We start from the raw sequence: 21989 nt of genomic DNA, 5'->3' as shown, positions 1-21989 counted from the left end.
GAAAAAGTACACGTAAAAGACAATTATCATCCCATCATTTCTTCAGAAGTATTCATCTGATCCTTTTGGCTTCTACTGTCCTACATTTAAAGTATCATCATGAACATTTCCCGACAGCACAGAGTGGAAGTGGTTCTCTCACTGCCGTATCAGTGCTACTGGGCTTTGTTACCTCCTCCAGCTGACAGTGTGGCCTCACTGCCTCAAGACTCCGCTGCCTTACAAACACGATGCCTTTGCTTTCCTCCCCCTCTCTGCCTTGCTTCAGTGCAACAGCTCTGACATCAACTTCTTTCCCTTCTGTTCATCGTGGCCAGAAAAGAAAGAAAAGTAGAACAAGAATGGCTTCACTTTTGGGTCCTTCGTAACCACTTGTGCAACACCAGATACAATGAACACACTCCTACCCCCTTGGGTCAGCCATCCCGAGCAAATTAGAAAGACCTTCTTGGCTCCTGTTGCCTCCCTCTGTCATCTCACTCTGCCCATGACAGATCTATGCAGGTGGGAGAGCTCAGATTCTTGTAAGCCTGGTCCTCACATTGTGTGGGGGAAGTAACAGACCTTCAATAATTTTTTATGACCACAATCCCTACGGATGCATGGCAATAGCACATGACTACGGGTGTTACATAAAGGTTACAGAACATGTCCAGTTGCTAGCAAGGTAGCTAGAATTCTACTCCATTTTCTCCTTCTCAAGAAAGCATATTAAAAAGGATGTCAATTAAAGTAATTTTATGTAATCTTGACTGTACCATAATTAGTTTATAGTTTGCTTATTCAAAAACACTAGCATTTTATTTTATTTTATTTTATTTTATTTTATTTTATTTTATTTTTATTTAGTGATTCATCGCTGATATCACAAGTGCCCTCCTTAACACCCATCACCTATTCAGCCCATCCCCCACCCACCTCTCTCCATTGACCCTCAGTTGTTCACTATCATCAAGAGTCACTTATGGTGGGTGCCTCAGTGGCTCAGTGGTTGAGCGTCTGCCTTTGGCTCTGGTCGTGATCCTGGGGTCCTGGGATCAAGTCCCACATCAGGCTCCCTGTGGGAAGTCTGCTTCTTCATGTGCCTGTGTCTCATGAATAAATAAATAAAATCTTTTTTTTTAAAGAGTCTTTCGTGGTTGCTTCCTTTTCTGTCTACCTCTTTTTCCTTTCCATGTGTTCATCTGTCTTGTTTCTTAAATTTGGCATATGAGTGAGATCATATGGTATGTCTTTCTCTGACTGACTTATTTTGCTTAGCATAATACACTCTGGCTCTATCTATGTCATTGTAAATGGCAAGATTTTGTTCTTTTTGATGGCTGAGTAATATTCCATTGTATATATACCACATCTTCTTTATCCATTCATCGGTTGATAGACATTGGCCTCTTTCCATAGTTTGGCCATTGTTGATAATGCTGCTATAAACATTGGGGTACATGCATGCGCACCCCTTCGAATCTGTATTTTTGTATCCTTTGGGTAAATACCTAGTAGTGTAATTGCTGGATCATAGGGTAGTTCTATTTTAACATTTTGAGGAATCTCCACACCATTTTCCAGAGTGGCTGCACCAGTTTGCATTCCCATCAACAGTGTAAGAGGGTTCCCCTTTCTCCACATCCTCATCAACATCTGTTGTTTCCTTTGTTGTTAATTGTATCCATTCTGACAGGTGTGAGGTGGATCTCATCGTGGTTTTGATTCATACTTCCCTGATGATCAGAGATGTTGAGCATCTTTTCATGTGCCTATAAACCACCTGTATACCTCCTTTGGAAAAATTTCTATTCATGTCTTCTGCCCATTTCTTAACTGGATTATTTAAAAACACCAGCATTTTAAATATTAATAATCATATATATTATCAGAGTCATCTCTCTAGTGGTTATTCAATGCCAGTCTCCCTGATACCATAGCTGGTTGTTCCTTCTAACCCAAATGCTTTATCGGCATGATAAACTGAATGGTGGACAGCACATGCTTTATGCTTTGGTCATACACATGGTGGAGTGACCTCTTGGTTGAATGAGTAAAGAAAAGGTAGATTAAGAGATTGAGAGAGAGTACAGAGCTAAAGCTTAAAACTCTTAACCATTTCTTGCTGTCTTTTGAAAGAAGAGTGAGAAAGAGGTGGTCTAAGAGGAGGAAAAGGGTTTAAAATACTGAGCACTTTAATTCTCAAATCACTTTATGAAATAGGTGCATGCTTGTGAAACGTTAGTTACTTGACTAAGAGTACAGAGCTAGTAAATACAACAGCCTTGATGTCTAGCCTTTCTGGCCCCAAATACTATTCCTGTAAAAGCCTGTCCCCTGAAAGACATTGTTTTTATCTCTGTAGGAGCCTACCATTAAGTTCCAGTCCGTCAAGTTATTTTCTTCCTAAATGTTTTCATGTATCTGACAGGAACCCTAAGAGAGGGAGTCAGCTCAACTCCCACTTTCATTCACTTTTTTTTAAAAGATATATTTTTTATTCCAGAGAGAGAAAAAGCTTGCACATGCATGCATGAGTGGGGGATAGGGCATGCAGAGGGAGATAATTCTCAACCAGACTTCCTGCTGAGTGCAGAGCCCCACGCAGGGCTCCATCCCACAACCCATGAGATCATGACTTAAGTCAAAACCAAGAGTCAGATGCTCAACCAACCCACCCAGGCACTCCTCATTCACTTCTTGACTACTCTCACAACTTCACCCAAATTGATAGGCTTATATCTTGCCCACTACAGCCTTCCACTATTTAACAAGCTCCAGTCAGCTGAGGCTTCTTTCATTAACATTAATTAGTAAAGGGATGCCTTGGTGGCTCAGTTGGTCAAGCAGCCAACTCTTCATTTCAGCTCAGGTCATGATCTCAGGATCATGGGATTGGACCCAACATAACGCTCCACACTCAGTGCAGAGTTCTGAAACAAACTAATTTGTTTTAATTTTTTTTAAAGATTTTATTTATTATTCTATGAGAGACACACAGAGAAAGAGGCAGATACACAGGCAGAGAGAGAAGTAGGCTTTGTGCAGGGAGCCCGATGTGTGACTCAATCCCGAGACTCCAGGATCACGCCCTGGACCAAAGGCAGATGCTCTACTGCTGAGCCACCCAGGCATCCCTACTAATTTGTTTTATAAAAATAATCAGTACACATGAATATTTTTAGTTAAAAATTTTATTCTATTGTTCTTTATTATAGTTATTATACTGTTACTGTAATAAGTCAAGAAAAACCTGTAAATGTTCATTTTTACTTACTTGAATTAGAGATAGCTCAATTTCTAAAGTCTTTACAAATTTTTTCAAGTAGCTTTGATAAATGGGATAACCAACTAAATCTCTAGTGTTTTCATACTGCTAAACAAATAAAAACTTAATCAAAATGTCTTCTATTAACTGTATAATGTAATTTTTCTAAAAATTATTTAGAATTTTGGCTCAGGTCATGAGTGGCTCAGTCAGTTAACTGTCCAACTCTTGATTTTGGCTCAGGTCATGATCTTTTAGGGTTGTGAGACTGAGCCTTGCATTGGGCTTTGTGCTGGGCATGGAGGTCACTTGAGATTCTCTCTCCCTTCCCCTTTGCCCCTCCTCCCCCTCTCTCCCTCCCCCAAAACAAACAAAAAGGAAATTTCCATCTCTTTCTGAGTTGGCAAATACATGTTTTTATCATGATTATGTGGCAGTAGAGGTACTGGACTCTAGAACCAGAATGTAAGGATTTAAATTTTGACTCTGCCCATTTTTTTAGCAGAAAAGGAAATTACTTGATTTCTCTGAACTTTAGTCAAATAAACTAATATTTAATACAGTGTCTGGTATGCACCCAATAAGACTTAGCTGTTATTAACTCAAAGGGAGTATTTGCTACAAGTAATCTTTCTAAATTTAATTGGGAATTCTTATAAAGTAAAAATATCTAATCTACAAATTTCTTCCAACTGTAATGAAATTTTAATACTAAATTTAACAATGTAGGTGATATAATAGTACACTCTGGAGATGTTTAATTAGACATTCTTCGTTTCAATCTTGCAGCTTTCTTTTAGTGTTCTGAGACAATTTTTTTTTCTTTCCAGTCTCAAATATTTTCATTGGCCTTTGAAAACTTCATAGGCAATAAGCACTGTGTCTGTAGTGCTTGATGGATAGAATGGCCTTGGCCAAGGTAAATAGGACAGCTTTGAATGCTACCTTTTCTGACTCCAAATACCATTTCTGTGATAGTCTGTTTCCAGGAGCACATTTTTCCTCAGTAAGAGTTTGGAAAGGTTTCTAGAAGTTTTGGTGAGGTTACTAAATAGGGATTCAAAGATAAGACAGTAAAGCAAATCCCAGATTATCACTGATTAGCAAAAATTCTTGTTACTTTTTCCTAAATTCAGAGTTTATACCAAAATCTAGGTCAAAGTTGGTTTTGCAATTAGGCATAAATAGGAGAAAGAGTTATTTAGTAGGGGTTTAGAACTGACACTGATCCAAGAAGGACTATCCTCTTTAGTAGAGTGGGGCTGCACTGTAAGAGAAATGGTTATCATGTCATTTTAATTCAAAATGTTTATTCCTATGTGACCAGAGAATGAAATGAAGTTTTTACCTCAATACATAAAGTAGACAAAGTATTTACTATTCCAAAGGGTTTGGATTTCAAGTACTGTTATTTAGAAAAATCTACAAAGAAAAACATAAGAAATATATTATTTTAAAATTCTAAGACAGTGGTTCTCAAAGTATGACATACAATGGATCATGAGAGCAAAAATATTTCAAAAATAATATTAAGCCACTATTTGCCTTTCTCATTGTGTTGACGTTTGCATTTTGCAAATTGCATTGCAAAAGCAATGGTGTATAAAACTGTCAGTGCCTTAACACAAACCAAAGCAGAGGTACTAGACTGTGTCAATAGTGACTTTATTTTTCACTTCCACTCATTCAAAGAAAAGAATATAAGAAATAGCCAGCTTAACTCCAGAATGTCTTGATGAAACAGTAAAAATTTTAATTTTATTAAATCTCAATCTTTCAGTAAATGTTTTAAATATTTTGTGTGAGGTGATGGGAAGTACACCTAAAGCACTTCTGCTGTGTACCAAAGTATAATAGTTGTAGCCAAGAAAGGTAACTATTTGAATTACAAACTGAACTAACTGCTTTTTTTCATGGAACTTCATTTTTACTTGAAAGAGAAACTGACAGCAAACTATAACATTCATATTTGGGTATTTGGCATTTTGGCAAAAACAAAAGGGAAATGTAGGGAGCTTGTGACTTCATGAAAAACCATCAACAAGCTTAATAAATTTCAAGCTTTTCAAGCTAGTATTAGAATTTTGGAAAGTTTTATCTGCCACTATGAGCTTGGCCTCTTCCCAATATTCAAAGATTTTTTTGGTGAGGTTGGTGGCAGTATTAATAAATATGATATTTTGATATTATATAATAAAATTAGTTATCATTTGAAAGATCTTCATGATTCAGTGAATCATTATTTTCTGAATGACCAATGTATAGTATTACACGTATATTTAAAATGGAAGATAGACCAATGAATTTTAATGTAACAGTACTGACCTGGTCTAAGGTAACACATGACAACTAATTTTTAAACAATTATCATTTGTCAAATTTTGGCAGAGTAGCAAAGAATAAACTCTTCAATTATTAGAAAAGTCTGTTAAAATACTCTCTCCTTTCCACTTACATATCTCTATGAGGCCATATTTTCTTCATATCCATCAACCAAAACAAGATATCACAACAGAAATAATGCAGAAGCAGATATTAGAATCAATCTGTTTTCTATTAATCCAGGTATTTAAAACATTTGCAAATATGTAATCACTTATTTTCTTTTGGAAAATATAATTATTTTTCATAAAACGGTGTCATTTATTTTAAGATGTAATGAGTTTAATTTTTTATTTTAATAAATTGATCTTAAGACTTTCTTAGCTTTAATTTCTAATATGGAATATTAATATAACCTGCATAAAAAAAGATGTGTTCCTCAATTTTTATGAGTAAAAAGTGTCCTGTGAGACAAATTTTTGAGAATGATTGCCCTCTTTTTAAGTAGGCTCTATGCCCAGTGTGGAGCCCAATGTGGGGCTTGAATCATGACTCTGAGATCAAGATCTGAGCTGATCAAGAGTCAGACACTTTACCAACTGAGCCACCCTGGTTAAATATATTTCAAGCCAGGTGCTATTGTGACATCAGCACCAGGTCAATGATTACCATTTAAAGGATTCCACGCAGTTGACCATTATGTCACAGAGCTCTCCAGTTGGACCGCCCCATAAGGAGCTAACCACCTAAGAGTGCCTACTCTTGCCCTCAATGTTCTCCATAGGGCATTCTATGATGTTATCAGGAAAGACATCCAGCAAATAGTAAGAAAAAGATCTTTCATTCTGATACTGCTTCTTCCTTTGGTTTTGGTCAGGTTTCCCAACACCCTATCTCTTGTTTTATTATGAAAGATGTACAGACTTCAAACCAAAAGGGCAAAAGCTGCTGCTGGGCAGATGTGGACTTCAAATCTCTCCAAGATCAGACGATCTCTTAAAAATGTTTACCATAAATATAAGAACCAGCACCCAGATTCAACTAGAGATCCAACCTCGACTTCCTATGATTGTGATAAAGATGACATCACTACTGATGAAGAAATGAGTCTTAGAGCAATGCTCCAAGATATTAAAACTGCCCAAATTGAACTCGTCAGCCAACTGACTGACATTGTCAGTGTAGTATCCAAAATCCAGGAAAAGATTGACTTTTATCAGAAGCAGATAGATATCCTGGAAACCAGAATGAATATTAATGAAGACAAACAAGGCACAATAACTAAAGATATCTTCTCAATGAAAAAGGACATCAATGCTTTAAAGAAGAAGGTGACAGAACTAGAAAACCAGAATTCTTGCTCCACCATACATTGTTTAGAAGTTCCAGAAGGAGAGAGGGGTAAAGAGATCATAGAACAACTTCACAAACTGATACAACCAGAAACTCTGAAGAACACCTTGGCTTCTACAGACTATGGAATCTCTTCAGCAGAACCAGAAAACGTGCCCAGTTATCCTGAGCTCACTGATCATCTTGAGGAGAAAACAATTTCCCCCAAAGTTAAAACTCTGGGAAAAAATAACCATCAAAATGCATTAAGAAGCTTTAAGAAAGCAAAGTCAAATATTTATATTTACCCAGACTTTAGTACATGGATCAAGCTAACTTTTGTCCATGGAGGAAAGTGGAGATTTTTCCTCAGTGCTACAGAGTTAGAAGAATTCATCCAATGGCTTCTTTCTAGGCCAGCCATCTCTCCTGAGGAACCACAACTTGTAACCCAGAGATATTGTCCATTCACTGGGCTTATTTCAAGTTTAACTACATTCTGTCTCTCTGTTTTAAACTATATTTACTGTTTTTTTGGTTCCTCAAAAGAAGAAATAACTCGACTATAGAGTTATTTTCTGCTTTGTTTGGTACAAAATAAATGTAAACTGGTTGTTCCAAGCATTGACACATCTTTGTGGTGTTTGAGATGTCCTTGGTAGTTTGTTCACTGTGGGCTCACTGTCTGTGAAGTTTCTGTATGTCTCAGGTAAGCTAAGATGGACCATCCCATTGGATAATCATGATGCATTTTCTATCATTGTTCTTGTTTTCTTAAAGGAATCACCCAGTGCCCATGTCATAGATAATTGGAAGGAAAGAATAAAGGGGCCAAGGGAATGGAGAACACATCTGGTTCCACATAAGTTTCTTGTCTTAGTGGCCTTTGTAGATAAGATCTGTGTTACCAGAGACAGACTCCACTAACAAAATTTTAAACAGTATACAATGAAAAAGGCACTATCAGAGCTACCAAAGTTAGAGTTATAAAAATAAAGGGCAGTGAAAAGACAAGTTACTGCCAGAAAAATATTCTTTGCAAAAATGGGATTTTTTTTTTTTTGGTTTCAACTTCAGCTTCATCTCCATCAAACAAAGGGGGATGTTATTGGATATTTTTTACATTTTCATGAAATGGTATAAATCCCATGTCATGTAGGTTTGATACAGAGGAAAGAAGAAAATCTAAAAAGGCATGTGTGAACCAAGTTAGATCTCAAGACTGTGCTACCAAAAATTCTTGTATGACAAGGTCTTTTTTTGGTATGGGCCCCATACTACATATCCAGAGTGCACTTCATTTTTAGATATAATAGGTCATTGCCATCATGATGTAATTTTGCTAAATACCATGCAGAGTAGCTGCAAAAACATGTTTCCCTCACCACTTAACTCAGCAAATAAAATCTACCAATGGAGAATTCTGTGCTGTTACAAATATTTGTGGTTAAATGTACCACTTTAAATTATTCTCAGTTAATAACTCAAAAGGAGGGTTTTGGCAGGTAGCTAAGAAAAGCCCAATTTCAAATGAGGAAGAAAGGAGCTAAGGTGGGTATAGAGGAAACTAAGGGAGAAGGATGACAAGAAGACACAGGACTATTTGGCACCAGCCTGATCATAATTATATGTTATGACTTTTCTCACTTACAAATACATTTTATTTGATCTTTCTTTACTAATTTACAGATAATATTTGTACACAAAATAACTTTTAAAATACATCCATGTGTGACAGGTGCTACATGGATGGTAGTCCTAGAAGTCCTACAAGCAAGGCTGTATATGAAGAGGATTTGTTTTAAATGGGATATCTGTGCTAATAATGTAATATATGATTCTGGAAAGGGCACTAACGATCTCTATGTATTTCTTTGCCATCAGAGATATCCTAAGAACAACCAGAGCTCTAGTTCAGCATCTTGGGTATGACCCTACATCAGAGAGTAACAAAGGACTCACATCAGTGGTGACACAGATAAATGACATAACAACTGGATTCTGGGAGAGTAAAAAGTGATTCAGTTGGTATTTGCTTAGGTCATCTGGATTTTTGTTTTTTTTTTAAGATTTTATTTATTTAAAAAAAAGATTTTATTTATTTATTTAAGATAGAGAGTGAGAGAGAGAGAGAGTGGGAGCCAGGGGGGCAGAGAAAGAGGGAGAACCAAGCCCCCCACTGAGCAGGGAGCCCAATGTGGGGCTTGATCCCAGGACCTCAGGATCATGACCCGAGCCGAAGGCAGACACCCAACTGACTGAGTCACCCAGGTACTCCAGGCTTCTGTATTAATGCATCCTTTCACTCTTTCTCCCCTTACATGCCCCCTAGCACTTGCCTAGCGGCTCTAGAGAGGTAAAGAATAGGGAAACAGCTGAGGGAACTGGAAGACCTTAGTTCTGAACAGTCAAATTCTACACTTACAACCTGTTATTTCATCTCCGCTAGCTTCGTTTTGTCATGTGTTAGAAGGAAATCATTATGTTAATTTAGTAAATATTTCTTCAGTGTTTGCTAATGGCAAGGGATCACGGGGGATAAAGGAAAAGTAGAAGACATTCCCTATACTATAGATATATAACATCAAATAGGACAAATAAAATGGGTACATGCACAACTAATGCACAAGAGATGGGAATGGAAAAAAGCCAAAGTGCTCCTGGGAGCAGAGTGGAAAAAAGGTTGACGAGCCTTGCAGTAAGGAGCGTAGTGAGGAGGAGGTGGTGAGGGCAGTGTACCAGGAAGAGTACAGGAGTGGAGCCAGTAGGGAACATGGGTAATAAACGCCACCAAGCATTTTATAAATGTAAAGCACTGACGGCCTATTTCAACTCTTTTATGGATCTCATTTTTCTCTTCAGGGATTCTGTACCATATTCATTTTAACCTGTTTTTTTACCTACAGAAGACTGTTAGAGAAGGAGAAAGTGAGAGGGACACTACACAATTTTTTCAGGGTCTCAGGCTTTCCCTGAAGATGACTATTTAACCTGTTCATTCACATAACTTCCCAGTAAGGAAAGGGACAATTCTGCTTGTGAGTCAGTTATTACCATCACCTACACGAGATCTCACGTGACTCATTAAAATTATAACTCAACTTGCAACGACACGTGAGCAAATAACTTTTCCCCAGTCCTTGCTTTCAAATTAACCTGCCTCTCAGCCAACTTACTTCTATTTTACTTGACTCAGAGGAAGTGACGTCTCTCTTGTCTACATCCCCCTTCCGGTGGTTTGCAGGCTCTCCCATCATTAGCCCTCTTCTTTCCTCCATCTTAATCACCACCTGTCAGTTCTTTGTACTCAACTTACAAAAATATGTGTTTGCCTTGTCCTGTGTTCCCCTCCTGTCTTGCTGATCTCAAGATCCTCTTTGAAGGAAAGGCCCACCCTCCCTGTCCCTGCCTACTCTTCTCCCATTCTCCCCAAGACTCATGATCAAGTCTTCCACAACATGCTCTCTTCCGGTCCTCCCCAACCCCCTCGCTCTGGAAGATCCTTCTGCCACTAATCATTCACTTAAAATTCTAATGATTCTCTTTAATGGTGCTCAATCAAAGGATTCCTAATCCAGTCTCTCCTGGGACTTCCTGAGCTTTCATTTCAAGTGACTAATCTTCTCCACTTGGATGTCTACAGCAGTCACAAGCTCCTTACTCTTTTTTTTTATTTTTAAAGATTTATTTATTTATGTGAGAGAGAGAGAGAGAGGGAGGAGAGAGAGGGACAGTTCCTACTACCGGGGTGGGGAAGGGATGGGGGTGGACAGAGGGAGAAGGAAAGACATCTAATGACCCTGAGATCACAACCTAAGCCGAAACCAAGAGTCTGAAACTTAACCAGCTGTGCCACTCAGACACTCCACAAACTCCTTCCTCTTAAAATTTGCCTTAATAAACCTTCTTCTAATTCAAACTCGTGTCTCTGCCAGTATCCCTTTTGTTAATGGCATCACAGCACACGTTATCCGTATCCCCAACTGGGAATTACTCTCATCTTTTGCTCCCTCATTTGATGTCTTAATCGTTAAATATTTTTCCTGTTATCTCCCAACTATTCATGGAATCCATTCTCTATTTCTGTCCCCAGTTCTACTGTTCTGGTTCAAGCTTTAATATTATCCCTTTATAAATGAAGTGTTCCTGCTTGGTATTCTAGCCTCCAGAATGTCCATAATCCAATTTTAAAAGGGTTATTGTTTTCAACAGTTCTAGAACTTTTTCATTGTTCTTCATATAAGGAAGAATAAAATCCAAATTCTTTAGCAGAGTCTACATCATCCTTTCCATCCTGCATTTTTAACTTTGAAAAGTACTGTTCAATGATGGAATTGCTTTAGTGTCCGACTGACCTGATTAAAAGGCTGGCTCTGTCACTTACTAGGTGTATGACTTTGGAATTAAGCTAAAGTTTATATTCCCAAAGCCCTAGTGTCCCTATTCCTAAAATAAGAATAACAGTCATGGGTTGTTGCCAGGAATAATGTGAAGCTTTTAGCAATCTAACTCATATAGAGTAAGTGTGAAATTAATGGTATTTATTAATATTACTTCTTCATCCCCATCTTTCCATGATAACTTCACATGCAAACCACCATGCAGCCACACTAAATGTCTTGCAGACTTTTTCAAATCATATATCTTTGTACTTGCTCCTCCTACTGCCTTGGATTCTCTTCTTTTATCTGGCCAATAACAAATAATTTGGGGGACACTTGGGTGGCTCAGTCAGTTGGGCACCTGACTCCTGGTTTCCCATTGAGACATGATCTTGTGGTGGTAGGATCAGGCCCCCGTCAGGCTCTGCACTTAGCGCAGAGCCTGTTTCACATTCTCCCTCCTCTCTCTTTCCCTCCAGTTCATACACTCCCTCTTCTAAATAAATAAGTAAATAAATAAATAAATAAATAAATAAATAAATCCTTTTAAAAAAGAATGTGTCACTTGAGTCTCAACTCAAATATTTTTTTCTCTAAGATGACTTCCCTGATCTTTATCCTGTACCTCAGTCTCTTGAGGCAGATTCGGAGACTCCCTCAACAACCCCACCAGTGTTGCCACTGATTTCATACATTTATATCATAAAACTTTGAGTTGTTTATGACAGAGATAGAAACTCACATGTTTATGAAGAAGAAGGAGAAGGAGAAAAGAAACTTACCTGTTTATCTTGAATATTAAAATCAGTTTTACTGGTAAGTTCTCAGTAAATGTTTTTGAATGAAAAGAAGATGATGACAACAGAGAAGAAAGCACCATTCTGCTCTACCAAAAAAGTGGGTATAAATATAACTAAATGAGTTTTGATGATGTACATAAAGCATGAAACCATTATGCATTCACCAGAATGTTTCAAACTATTGTTATCATTAAACACATTTAATGGGAAGATAGCACTTCACAGTGAAAGCAGCCAGGACATTCAAAGTAGAACAGATCTTAGAACAGCTGTTTAGTAAACATTTATTATGAATCAGGCACGTGCTAGGAGCAGGTGTAATTCATGGTGAAATTCATTAACTGATTTCTGTTAATTCCATTAAGACTTGTGTTATTCAAAGGGAAGTCCTTGCCTTCCTCTTGGGTCATGATCCCGGAGTCCTGGGATCAAGTCCTACATCTGGCTCCCTGCTTGGCGTGGAGTCTGCTTCTCCCTCCGCCCTCCCCCTGCTCATGCTCTCTCTGTCTCACTATCTCTGTCTCTCTCTCTCAAATAAATAAAATCTTTACCAAAAAAAAAAAAAAAAAAAAGATGTGTTCTTCAATGTTCTCAACTGTAAACTGAGAACAATTTATATCTTAAGACTATTGTGTTGATTCGATGAGAGCATGCGTATAACCTGCCTAGGACAGTGCTTGACTCAGTGGATACTTAACAAATGGGAGTCATTTCCTTCCTTCTCTAGGCTAGATGTTAAAAAGGGGCCATAGACCCTGCCTCAAGGAGCTTATATTCAAAACTTTTATTAGTCATAAAAGACTTCAGACAAATAATGAACTAAGTGACGAGCTAAATACAAAAGCTCCAAACCAACTCTTGACTCCCTTATCCAAAGATAGTGTGATAAGAATAAGACAGGGTGTGAAGCTCTCCTCCTGTCTGGGCATTCAACCAATATTCCATCATCTGTAACAGCCGCTCGCCAACCTTTAATTGCACGCTATAAAAATAAGCATCAGAGAAAAGTATTTGAGGGGAAAGGAAGAGACTCGGTTTAAGATAAATAATTTAGTTTAGTTTGGAATACTTGTTTGCATAGACACTAAAAGTACTCTGTTCATTCAAAGACAACATTCACCAAAATTTATTGACTCAATGCCAGGAACTAGCTGAGTTTGACGTAAAGAAACAGAGATGCAAGGGGCACCAGTACTATCCTGAGGTACGTACTTTCCGATGGTGTTTTCTCCAGCTGCCGATTATTTTGGCCTGTTGCTTAGATTTGGAGTAGAAAACCATACGCTTCATTTAAAACTTAATTTAGTTTTTTCATGGGATGCAACTCAAATCTCATGTAGAGAAAGACTTTACTATTCCTAAAAGTAATGTTTCAAGCCACAAAATGCAAGTTTCTCTGTATTGTTTTATACTCTCCCAAAATGTAGTCAGTCTCTAATATATCAACAGATTATGCTCCCAAACTGCATTTGCAAATCCACTGTTTGCAACTCAGAATGAATATTACAAAGAAACAGTATTAGAGTTGGGTTGTTTTTTGTTTTGTTTCTGTTTTTGTTTTGGCTAACCTGTGAAAGCCGTTTGAACTAGGATCTACCTGCGGCATTGGTACCATAAAGCCAAGCCTTTGCCACATAAAGTGTATTCAAGAACATAACTACAAAAGCAGCATGAGGCCTCAACTGTCCTTGCTCTCTCTTCTGTCTGATAGCAGAGAAAATGTCACAGATTGATGATACTAGGAGGACACCTTGGGGCACAGAGAAAAGAAGAACAGGCTCTTAAGGGAGCCAAGGCAGGAATGCTAGGGATGAGAAGCTGGGATGGGGTGTTCTTGGCTGAGGAAGGAGGCAGTGGTTCCATGTGGTGCCTCAAAATCTAGTCCACAGAAAAAGAGACAAAGTGGGACCAGGGTCATCTTTCACAGTGATGAAGGATTGAAAGCTGAGCTAGAAGGGAGACAATTTATATGTGCAAAGGACCTAGCATAATTCCCAGCACATAGCAGTGTGCAATAAATGATGATGGAGATGCTGGGACGCTGAGCTAGAGGCAAAAATTGTAGGCTTTGCTCTCTCATTTGTCTTTTGGAATATAATCTCTTTAGAAAATAACCATTTGCAAGGATCATGAAACCTGAAGCTTTTGTGAGCTATGGAAGGTTAGTGGCAGATGCAGTTAGCAGAGCAGGGCAATAGTTGAACGGATGGTGGAGCCTGCAGGTAGAAGCACTGCTCCGTGACTAAGAGAGGGTAGGTTTGCATATCCCCTCATCTTTCCCCTTTCCCACCCCATCTTCTCACCTAATGCTTGAAGTGCAAGGGTGTAGGCTGTGGGAAGGTGCATGTAAACCAGAGACAGAGTTAAGGAGAGGGGGAAGGATGAAGAGGAAAGAATGAAAACTCCCAGAAGTGACAAACAGGCACCTGGGTGGCTCGGTCGGTTAAGCAACAGATTCATGATTTCAGCTCAAGTCGTGATCTCAGGGTTGTGAGATCAAGGCCGTGGCGGGCTCCACATGAAGCACAGGGTCTGCTAGAGAGCCGCTCTCCATCTGTCCTTCCCCTGCTTGCTTGTGCTCTCTCTCTCTCTCTCTCAAATAAATAAAATCTTAGAGAAAAAAAGAAGTGAGAAACAGCTGAGCTTCTGCTGGAGCTCTTCCTACAGTAAGGAAATCCCTATCAGGCAGAGATAAGGCACCAGGACACGTACTCTGAAAATGCTAAGAAAGGCAGTGCCCCCATGGGCAGGTTCATCAAATGGGTCAGTCATCATTTTTCTACTCTCAGTTACATTTTAGTTCAAAGGAACCTGCGCGAGCTTCCAAGAACAGGACTTTTCCAATTTTTTCTTTAGTCAAGGGTCCTGCCTATGTTTAGATACTCCACCTCTCCCCAGCTCTCACTGAGGATAGGAAGAGAAATGCATGAAAATGCACCCAGGCGGTAGCCTGATTCTGATGAAATATATCAGAATATACTTTCCACCAGTCTCTTCAGAAGGGGTGTTCTCATGAGACAATGTCCTGGTGGAAGGCGTCACACACCTTTCAGATATCAGAAAACCTAAACGTGAATGTCACTCTCACTGATAATGACCTCAGTCAACTTATATTTGCCACCTATAAAGATAATAATTGCTTGATGTACAGTTTGTAATTGGATCACAGCCATCAGTGACATGGTTATTTGTTGTTATAGCAATATTAACAAAATCATGCCTACGGCAGCCTAATTAGAGGAACACCATAGGTGACCCAGATGGCATTTTCAATATGTTATCTAAGAGATATGATCAGAAGACAAATCAGCGCTGACTTAATGAAGTTTCTGATCAGAGGCTGGTCTAAAGATAGTGAGTTATTGAAGGAGACAAAGAGGACCTGGTGACTGGTAGATTCCAGCAGGCCATTAAAGGACAACAAAGAGCACTAGAATTTACTATATTCAGTCTGTTGACAGCCAATAACAATAAAAGTTTCCTTCCTTCTCAGCAGTAGGATACTAAAGTCATAAAAGGTTAGCTATGAAGCACTGAGTAATGTATAGAATTGTTGAATCATATTGTACAATTGAAACTAATACAACATGGTATGTTAAGTATACTTGAATTAAAAAAAAAAAGGTTAGCTATGAAAAGAAGCCTAAAGATTTCCTAATTCTAAAAAAAAAAAAAAAAAAGATTTCCTAATTCTGTGATATTCAGGAAGGGGTACCCACCAAGGGACCTTTTAAAATCTCCTGGTATATTTTTGCAAATTAGTCCTTCCTCAATATCATATTTCCATGGGTTGGGGGACGTAATCTTGTCCCTACCCCGTTTGAGAATCATAACTATAAGGAGCAGCATAATGTCAAAACCAAGAACAAACACCTAAATAATAGACAGGCTTGAAGCAACGAGGGCTATGTCACTTATTAGGTGTGTGACCTCGCTGAGTTTCTTAAATTCTGTGAGCCAAATTCCTTTTCTTTAAATTAGGGATAATAATAAAATATAATGCAAAATTGTGTGCTGAGGATGAAATGAGGAAAAACACTTAGCTCAGCATCTGACAAATAGTAAGTACTCAATAAATGTTCCATATAACTTGCGATGGCTAATTTTATGTCAATGTAATCGGGCTAAGGGATGACCAGATAGCTGGTAAAACATTATTGCTGGGTGTGTCTGTGATAATGTTTCCAAAATACATTAGCATTTGAATCAGTAGACTGAGTAAAGAAGCTCACCATCCCGAATTGTGGGCATCATCCAATCTGTTGGGGCCTGAATAGAACAAAAAAGTGGAGAAAGAGTGAATTTACTCTTTGCTTGAGCTAGGACATCCATTCTCATCTCACCTTCAGACATTAGCACTCCTAGTTTTAGGGCCTTTGGACTTGGACCGGGACTTACACCATCAGCCTCCCTGTTCTCGGGCCTTCAGACTCAGACCAGGTCTTACACCATTGGCTCCCTTGGTTCTCAGAGCTTTAGGTTTGGACCAGAACTATGAGTCCAGCTTTCCTGGACCTCCACCTTGAAGATGGAAGATCATGGGACTTCTCAGCATCCATAACTGCATGAGCCAATTCCTCATAATAACTCTCTTTCTATGTATATCTACCCTGTTGGTTCTATCTCTCTGCAGAACACTGTCTAATATATAACTCTATCATTATTACAACTGAATGGGCTGGGAAGCTGCTAGCCAGTAGTTGACGAAGAAAAAAACTGAGGACACAAAGTTAGTTCAACTCATTGAGGAGGAACCAGAGATCTAGAGGTGGAAGTGACTTGTCCAAAGTTCCCCAGCTTATACCCAGTCTGGGCCAGATCCCAAGGTTACAAATGTTGGACCTGGTAATCATTAGACCAACTGAATTATTGCATTCTGATAGCTAAAGGGATAACAAGATACAGCATAAATGCACTGGTCTAGTGGTCAAAGACACATTTAACCATGCCTCTCACCACCTGTGTGGGATCTGTAATGTTCCTGAAAGGAGGGCAATGCATTGATCAAAGATAAGAAATCTGCCATCACTACCCAAGCAAAGTCTCCTTCCGAGATCATATGGTCCATGTTCCATTATCTTTGAAACTTTGACCTTTCTCATACCAGAATTTGCCATGTTGGTCTTCTATTATCTGAACATTTCATCAGGGATCAGGTGCAAATATTATATGGCAATATCTGCCATATGTGTATATATATGTATACATACTTGTGTGTGGGTATACATAGTCTCAATATATCTACACCCATTTTATATGTATATATAAACCTTTGGATTAATTTCCTTGCCTACTGTCAGTGATATTGTTCTGGTTACTATAGTTAGAGCTAAAGAAGTTGTAACAGTACTAAGCCAGTGTGTGCAGGCACACATTCTCACGTGCACACAAACACTTCCAAGAGAAGCCACAGATGGTACCTCTAAATGTTAAAGTATTTTAAAAAGTCGAAGAGCTGTGAACAATGTTTAAGTAGCTTATATGTTAGTTTGTCATATATTAGACTTTGACAGGAAACATGTATTAATACATTAGCATAAAACCAGGTGACCCAGTCTTAGCTGGTCTTCTTGCTTACCATCTCTTTTATTTTTTTATTTTTATTTTTTCACCATCTCTTTTAGAACATAGGAATGTTACTCTTTCCTTATCTCCCTTTCTGTATTTTTGATACAGTGTTAGTTTTTCCACTCATGGGTTTCTCCCTCTTTTGGTCTCTATCTTCCTCCATCTGTCTCTCTGTCTCTCCGTCTTTCTTCCCTTGATCTCATTTTTTCTCAGGATGATATGGCAGTTCCTGTGGTCACATAAATTCCCTTGCCAACCAAGGTCATGTGGACTTCCTTGTCTTTTCTCTTTTCTCCTACTTGGCTTCAGCCAATGCACCTTACTGGTGACCTTGCCCTCTTCTCTCTGATTCCACGTCTAGGTATCCTTGGCATACTAGTCAGGGTTCTTCAGAGCCAGTTAAATTTATGTCTTTATTTTAATATTTAGTATTCATATAATATAAATATATCATATACAATGTAAATTATATGTACAATTAATTACACTTATATATTTATATTATATAAATACATGGATTATATAGAAATATATCACATATATCGTATATTTTGTGTGCATTACATGCATAATATATTACATATATCATAAGTGCATAAATACGTTACATATAAACTACATATTATGTATAAATCTATAATTATACATATATATGTTACATAATAAAATATTTAAAATATAGAAATAAAAAAACAAAATAATAAAATAATAAAATAAAATAAAATATAGAAATATATATAAAGAGATTTTGTTTTATAAGCCATTGGCTCATGATAACAGAAGCTGAGAAATCTCAAATCTGCTGTCTGTACACTAGAGGCCCAAGGAAGCCAGTGGCATACTTTGAAAGTTTGAGAGCCAGAGAGCCAGTGGAATAGACGCCGGCACCAGTCTGAAGGCTGAGAACCAGGAGCAGCAAGGGCAGAAGATTGCTATCCCAGTTCACTTAGTCAGGGACAAAGTAGATTCAAGCTTCCTCCACCCTTTTGTTCAGTTTGGGCCCTCACCAGATTAGACGATGCTCACCCACATGGAGAAGGCCATCTGCTTTACTTCATTTAATTCAAATGTTTATCTCTTCCAAAAATACCCTCACAGACACACCCAGAAACAATCTAACCATCTGGGCTTCTTGTGGCCCAGTCAAGCTGACAATAAATTAATGACCACACCCGGTTTCCTGCTCCAACTTCCCCTCCCAGTTGTCTGCTATGGCATCTGTTCCCCAAACTTCCCTCCCTAGGTCCCAATTTCTGTATCGAACTCATGCCAGCAACTTTACTTCACCTTCTAACTGTCCCCTTTGTATACCTACTTAAATGTACATATTTGATCCTGGACTGTACCTCCACTCTGATTAACTTTTTAAGGTAGGTCCCTAACACTTTCCCAGATACTCACTACTTCCTCCATTTTTGGTCAATCTTCCTATGTTACTCTCCTCACATATCTTTCTTTTTTTTATTCCAAGCTTATTTTGTTTTCCCCCACAGAACTAACCATAATATAGAATAAAATTTTATTATAGAATTTATTTCATATAATGAAGACAATTGGATGTTCCTGAGTCTGAATTTCAAACACAGGTGAGTGGAATAAGTTATAATTTAGCTAGGAAAATAATATTAACTGTAGTGGTTTTTACTTATTATTCTCCTATATTCTCTCAATTGAGAAAAGGACTCTCCACCCTGAGAAAATATATGAAAAAGGGTCTTAATCTAATTCTCTTCTCTTTATTTGCTCTAATAGTCTGGCTGCTTTATGCCTTCCAACAAATTAATCTTATTTTTTAATTTCGAAGGAGAGCTAGGAGGTATTTTGGTTGCTTTTTTTTTGTCCAGTTCACTGAAAATGATTTTTAGAATAAGCATGTTTTGCAGAAACCTTGATCATAATTCTGTCATCTGCAACAATGAAAAATAAAGTCAAGAATGACATGGACAAAATAATTCTACGAAAATCTCTAAATTTTAAAAACTTAGAATCTAAGGCACCTGGGAGGTTCAGCCTATTAGGCGCCTGCCTTTGGCTCAGGTCACAACCCTGGGGTCCTGGGATGGATCCCCACATCCGACTCCCTGCTCAGCAAGTTTTCCCTCTGCCCCTCCCCCTGCTTGTGCTTTCTCGTTCTTTCTCTCTCTCTCTCTGTCCAATGAATAAATCCTTAGAAATAGATAAATAAAAATAAAAATTACTGAATCCAAGACAAAATAGCTTACATAGCTTCCCCTTTTATCTTTTAAAAAAATTCATACATTTTGAACTTTCATAATTGTGAAATATATTCCAATATATTTATAACTTTGGGAATACTATATAACTGAATGGCTGAAAAAAATGGAAAGATTCAATTCACTATGACCCCTCTAAATGGACCAAAAAGCTAGGCATTCTCAGATTCTTTTCCCTTTCACTTTATTGAAACAAGCTCAGCTCAAAGATAAATGACATTTTTAATCACAAGTGAAATTTCCCCAGCCAACTCTTCTAGTCTCTTGTTAACAGAATGTGCAGTATATCCATTAAGGACAAGAAAGATATTTATGGACATGATAGGGCTGGGCTACCCCAGATCCCTCTGCTCAGTGTGTTTTTCTGCAGTTTCTACAGCAGGTAAGAATCCCAGGTTAGGGAGATGCCTGGGTGGCTCAGCAGTTGAGCATCCACCTTTGGCTCAGGGTGTGATCCCGGGGTGTGAGATCAAGTCCCACTTTGGGCTCCCCACAGGGAGCCTGCTTCTCTCTCTATGTCTCTGCTCCTGTCTCTGTGTCTCTCATGAATAAATAAACAAAATCTTAAAAAAAAAAAAATCCCAGGTTAGCAAAGCCCTGAAACAATTCTCTATCCCAAACTCCTCAGTTCTGTGTGTTACTTTAAATAGGCTCCTTTCCAGGACATACATGGAAAAAGAAATTAAGAAGATATGTCCTCCTCCTAGTCTGTGAAGATTCACCATTTTTAACTGTCAGATCAGCCCCAGCTCAATTCAAATAACTCCCAAATCGAGCAAGGCAGCACCAGATTCCTACTATCATCTTGAGTTTATCTCATTATGGTTATAAATGATTTGTTTATTTATAAATTAATTTAACAATCATTGACAGCCTGCTATATACCAGGTACCATGCTAAGCACTTGGTAATACGTTGGTGGGTAAACAGATAGGATATTATCCTGAGGCTTCCAGGGAACGGTTTAGAAGCCCACAGAGCTTTTATATTCACATGATTCTTCTCACTTTCGCAGATATCAACCTGCTTTCAATCTCTTTGGAGCCATTGCTATGTGATGACTCTTGCCTCCTACTTTGGCCCTGTTCATGGCGGGTCACTGTTACCATCACAGGCTTTAGGGCCTCCACTTCTTCTTGAGAATTACTATCTCCTTCTTGGCTGCCCATTGTTAAGTGACAGGTCCTGTTGATCAAGACACCCAAAAGCCACGTCCTACTTTCTTCTACCATGACGCCTCCAACTACATTTCTGTATTTGTATATACAAATATGTACTTTCTCAGCTTCTTTTTATCCCCTGACCCCAAGTGAAGCAGAGATCTGCTGGAGGGGATTCTGAGGAAGCTTTCTTCCTTGATAAAAAGAGACACATGCAGCTGGTAAGCACTCCCAGGTTTCTCCTTCTTCCTGCTTTGAAAGCAAAAATAATAACTAGAACCCCAGCTCTTACACAAACAGGAGGAAGGATGGAGAGAATCAGAAGGATGCCGGCCTTGGCATTGGTGAGCCACTGATGAACCATCAGCAACCTGTACCTCTCGACTTTTCATTATATGAGAAATAAATCCCTGTTGTTGAAGCTACTGTAATTGAATTTTTTTGTTTCTTGCTGCTGCCATTCTTACTGACGTATTGCCATTGCCATGATTGTAGCCAAAAGCGCCTCAGTATCTCTGGGGCTTAGTGAATCTTTTTCTTGTCCTGTGCTGTCCAGAACAAGAGTGAAAATCTAACCCCCAAGTGTTCCCCACCCTGATGAAGTCGATCAGCACGTTAGGACTCTCATGACTGTTTGGTGCCCGTCAACTTTCATTTTGGTTGTTTGTCTGAGGTTGTGGGACTGGGTGTGACAAGCACAACCTGCAGTAGGTGTATGTACTCAAATCTCCATGCCAGTGGAATGACTTCAATGTCGGCTCACTTCAGACAAGATTTTGGCACTTTATGTCTTAAACACTCCCCTAGTAGGAGGGCATTTGTTTATGCCTTCCTACATCTTAACTTCCCAGTAACATGGATACTAATTTCAAGCTCTGGAAGTATATATGCCTCAGAACACTAAGATTGGCCATTCTAGAGGATTTAAAACATATTTCATT

General features: G+C 38.5%; 1 protein-coding gene across 1 annotated transcript; it reads left to right on the top strand.

The window, feature by feature from the left end:
• The first annotated feature begins 6268 nt into the window (after positions 1-6268).
• On the top strand, positions 6269-7525 carry CCDC54 (coiled-coil domain containing 54). The gene has a single exon (XM_072811688.1). The coding sequence runs from the start codon at positions 6487-6489 to the stop codon at positions 7471-7473; it is 987 nt and encodes a 328-aa protein (XP_072667789.1). The 5' UTR covers positions 6269-6486; the 3' UTR covers positions 7474-7525.
• The last annotated feature ends 14464 nt before the right edge of the window (positions 7526-21989 follow it).

Source organism: Canis lupus, chromosome 35, assembly GCF_048164855.1.
Source record: "Canis lupus baileyi chromosome 35, mCanLup2.hap1, whole genome shotgun sequence".
Lineage (NCBI taxonomy): Eukaryota > Metazoa > Chordata > Mammalia > Carnivora > Canidae > Canis > Canis lupus.
Note: the sequence above shows the minus strand (reverse complement) of the source record. Positions and strands in the feature narration are given on the sequence as shown.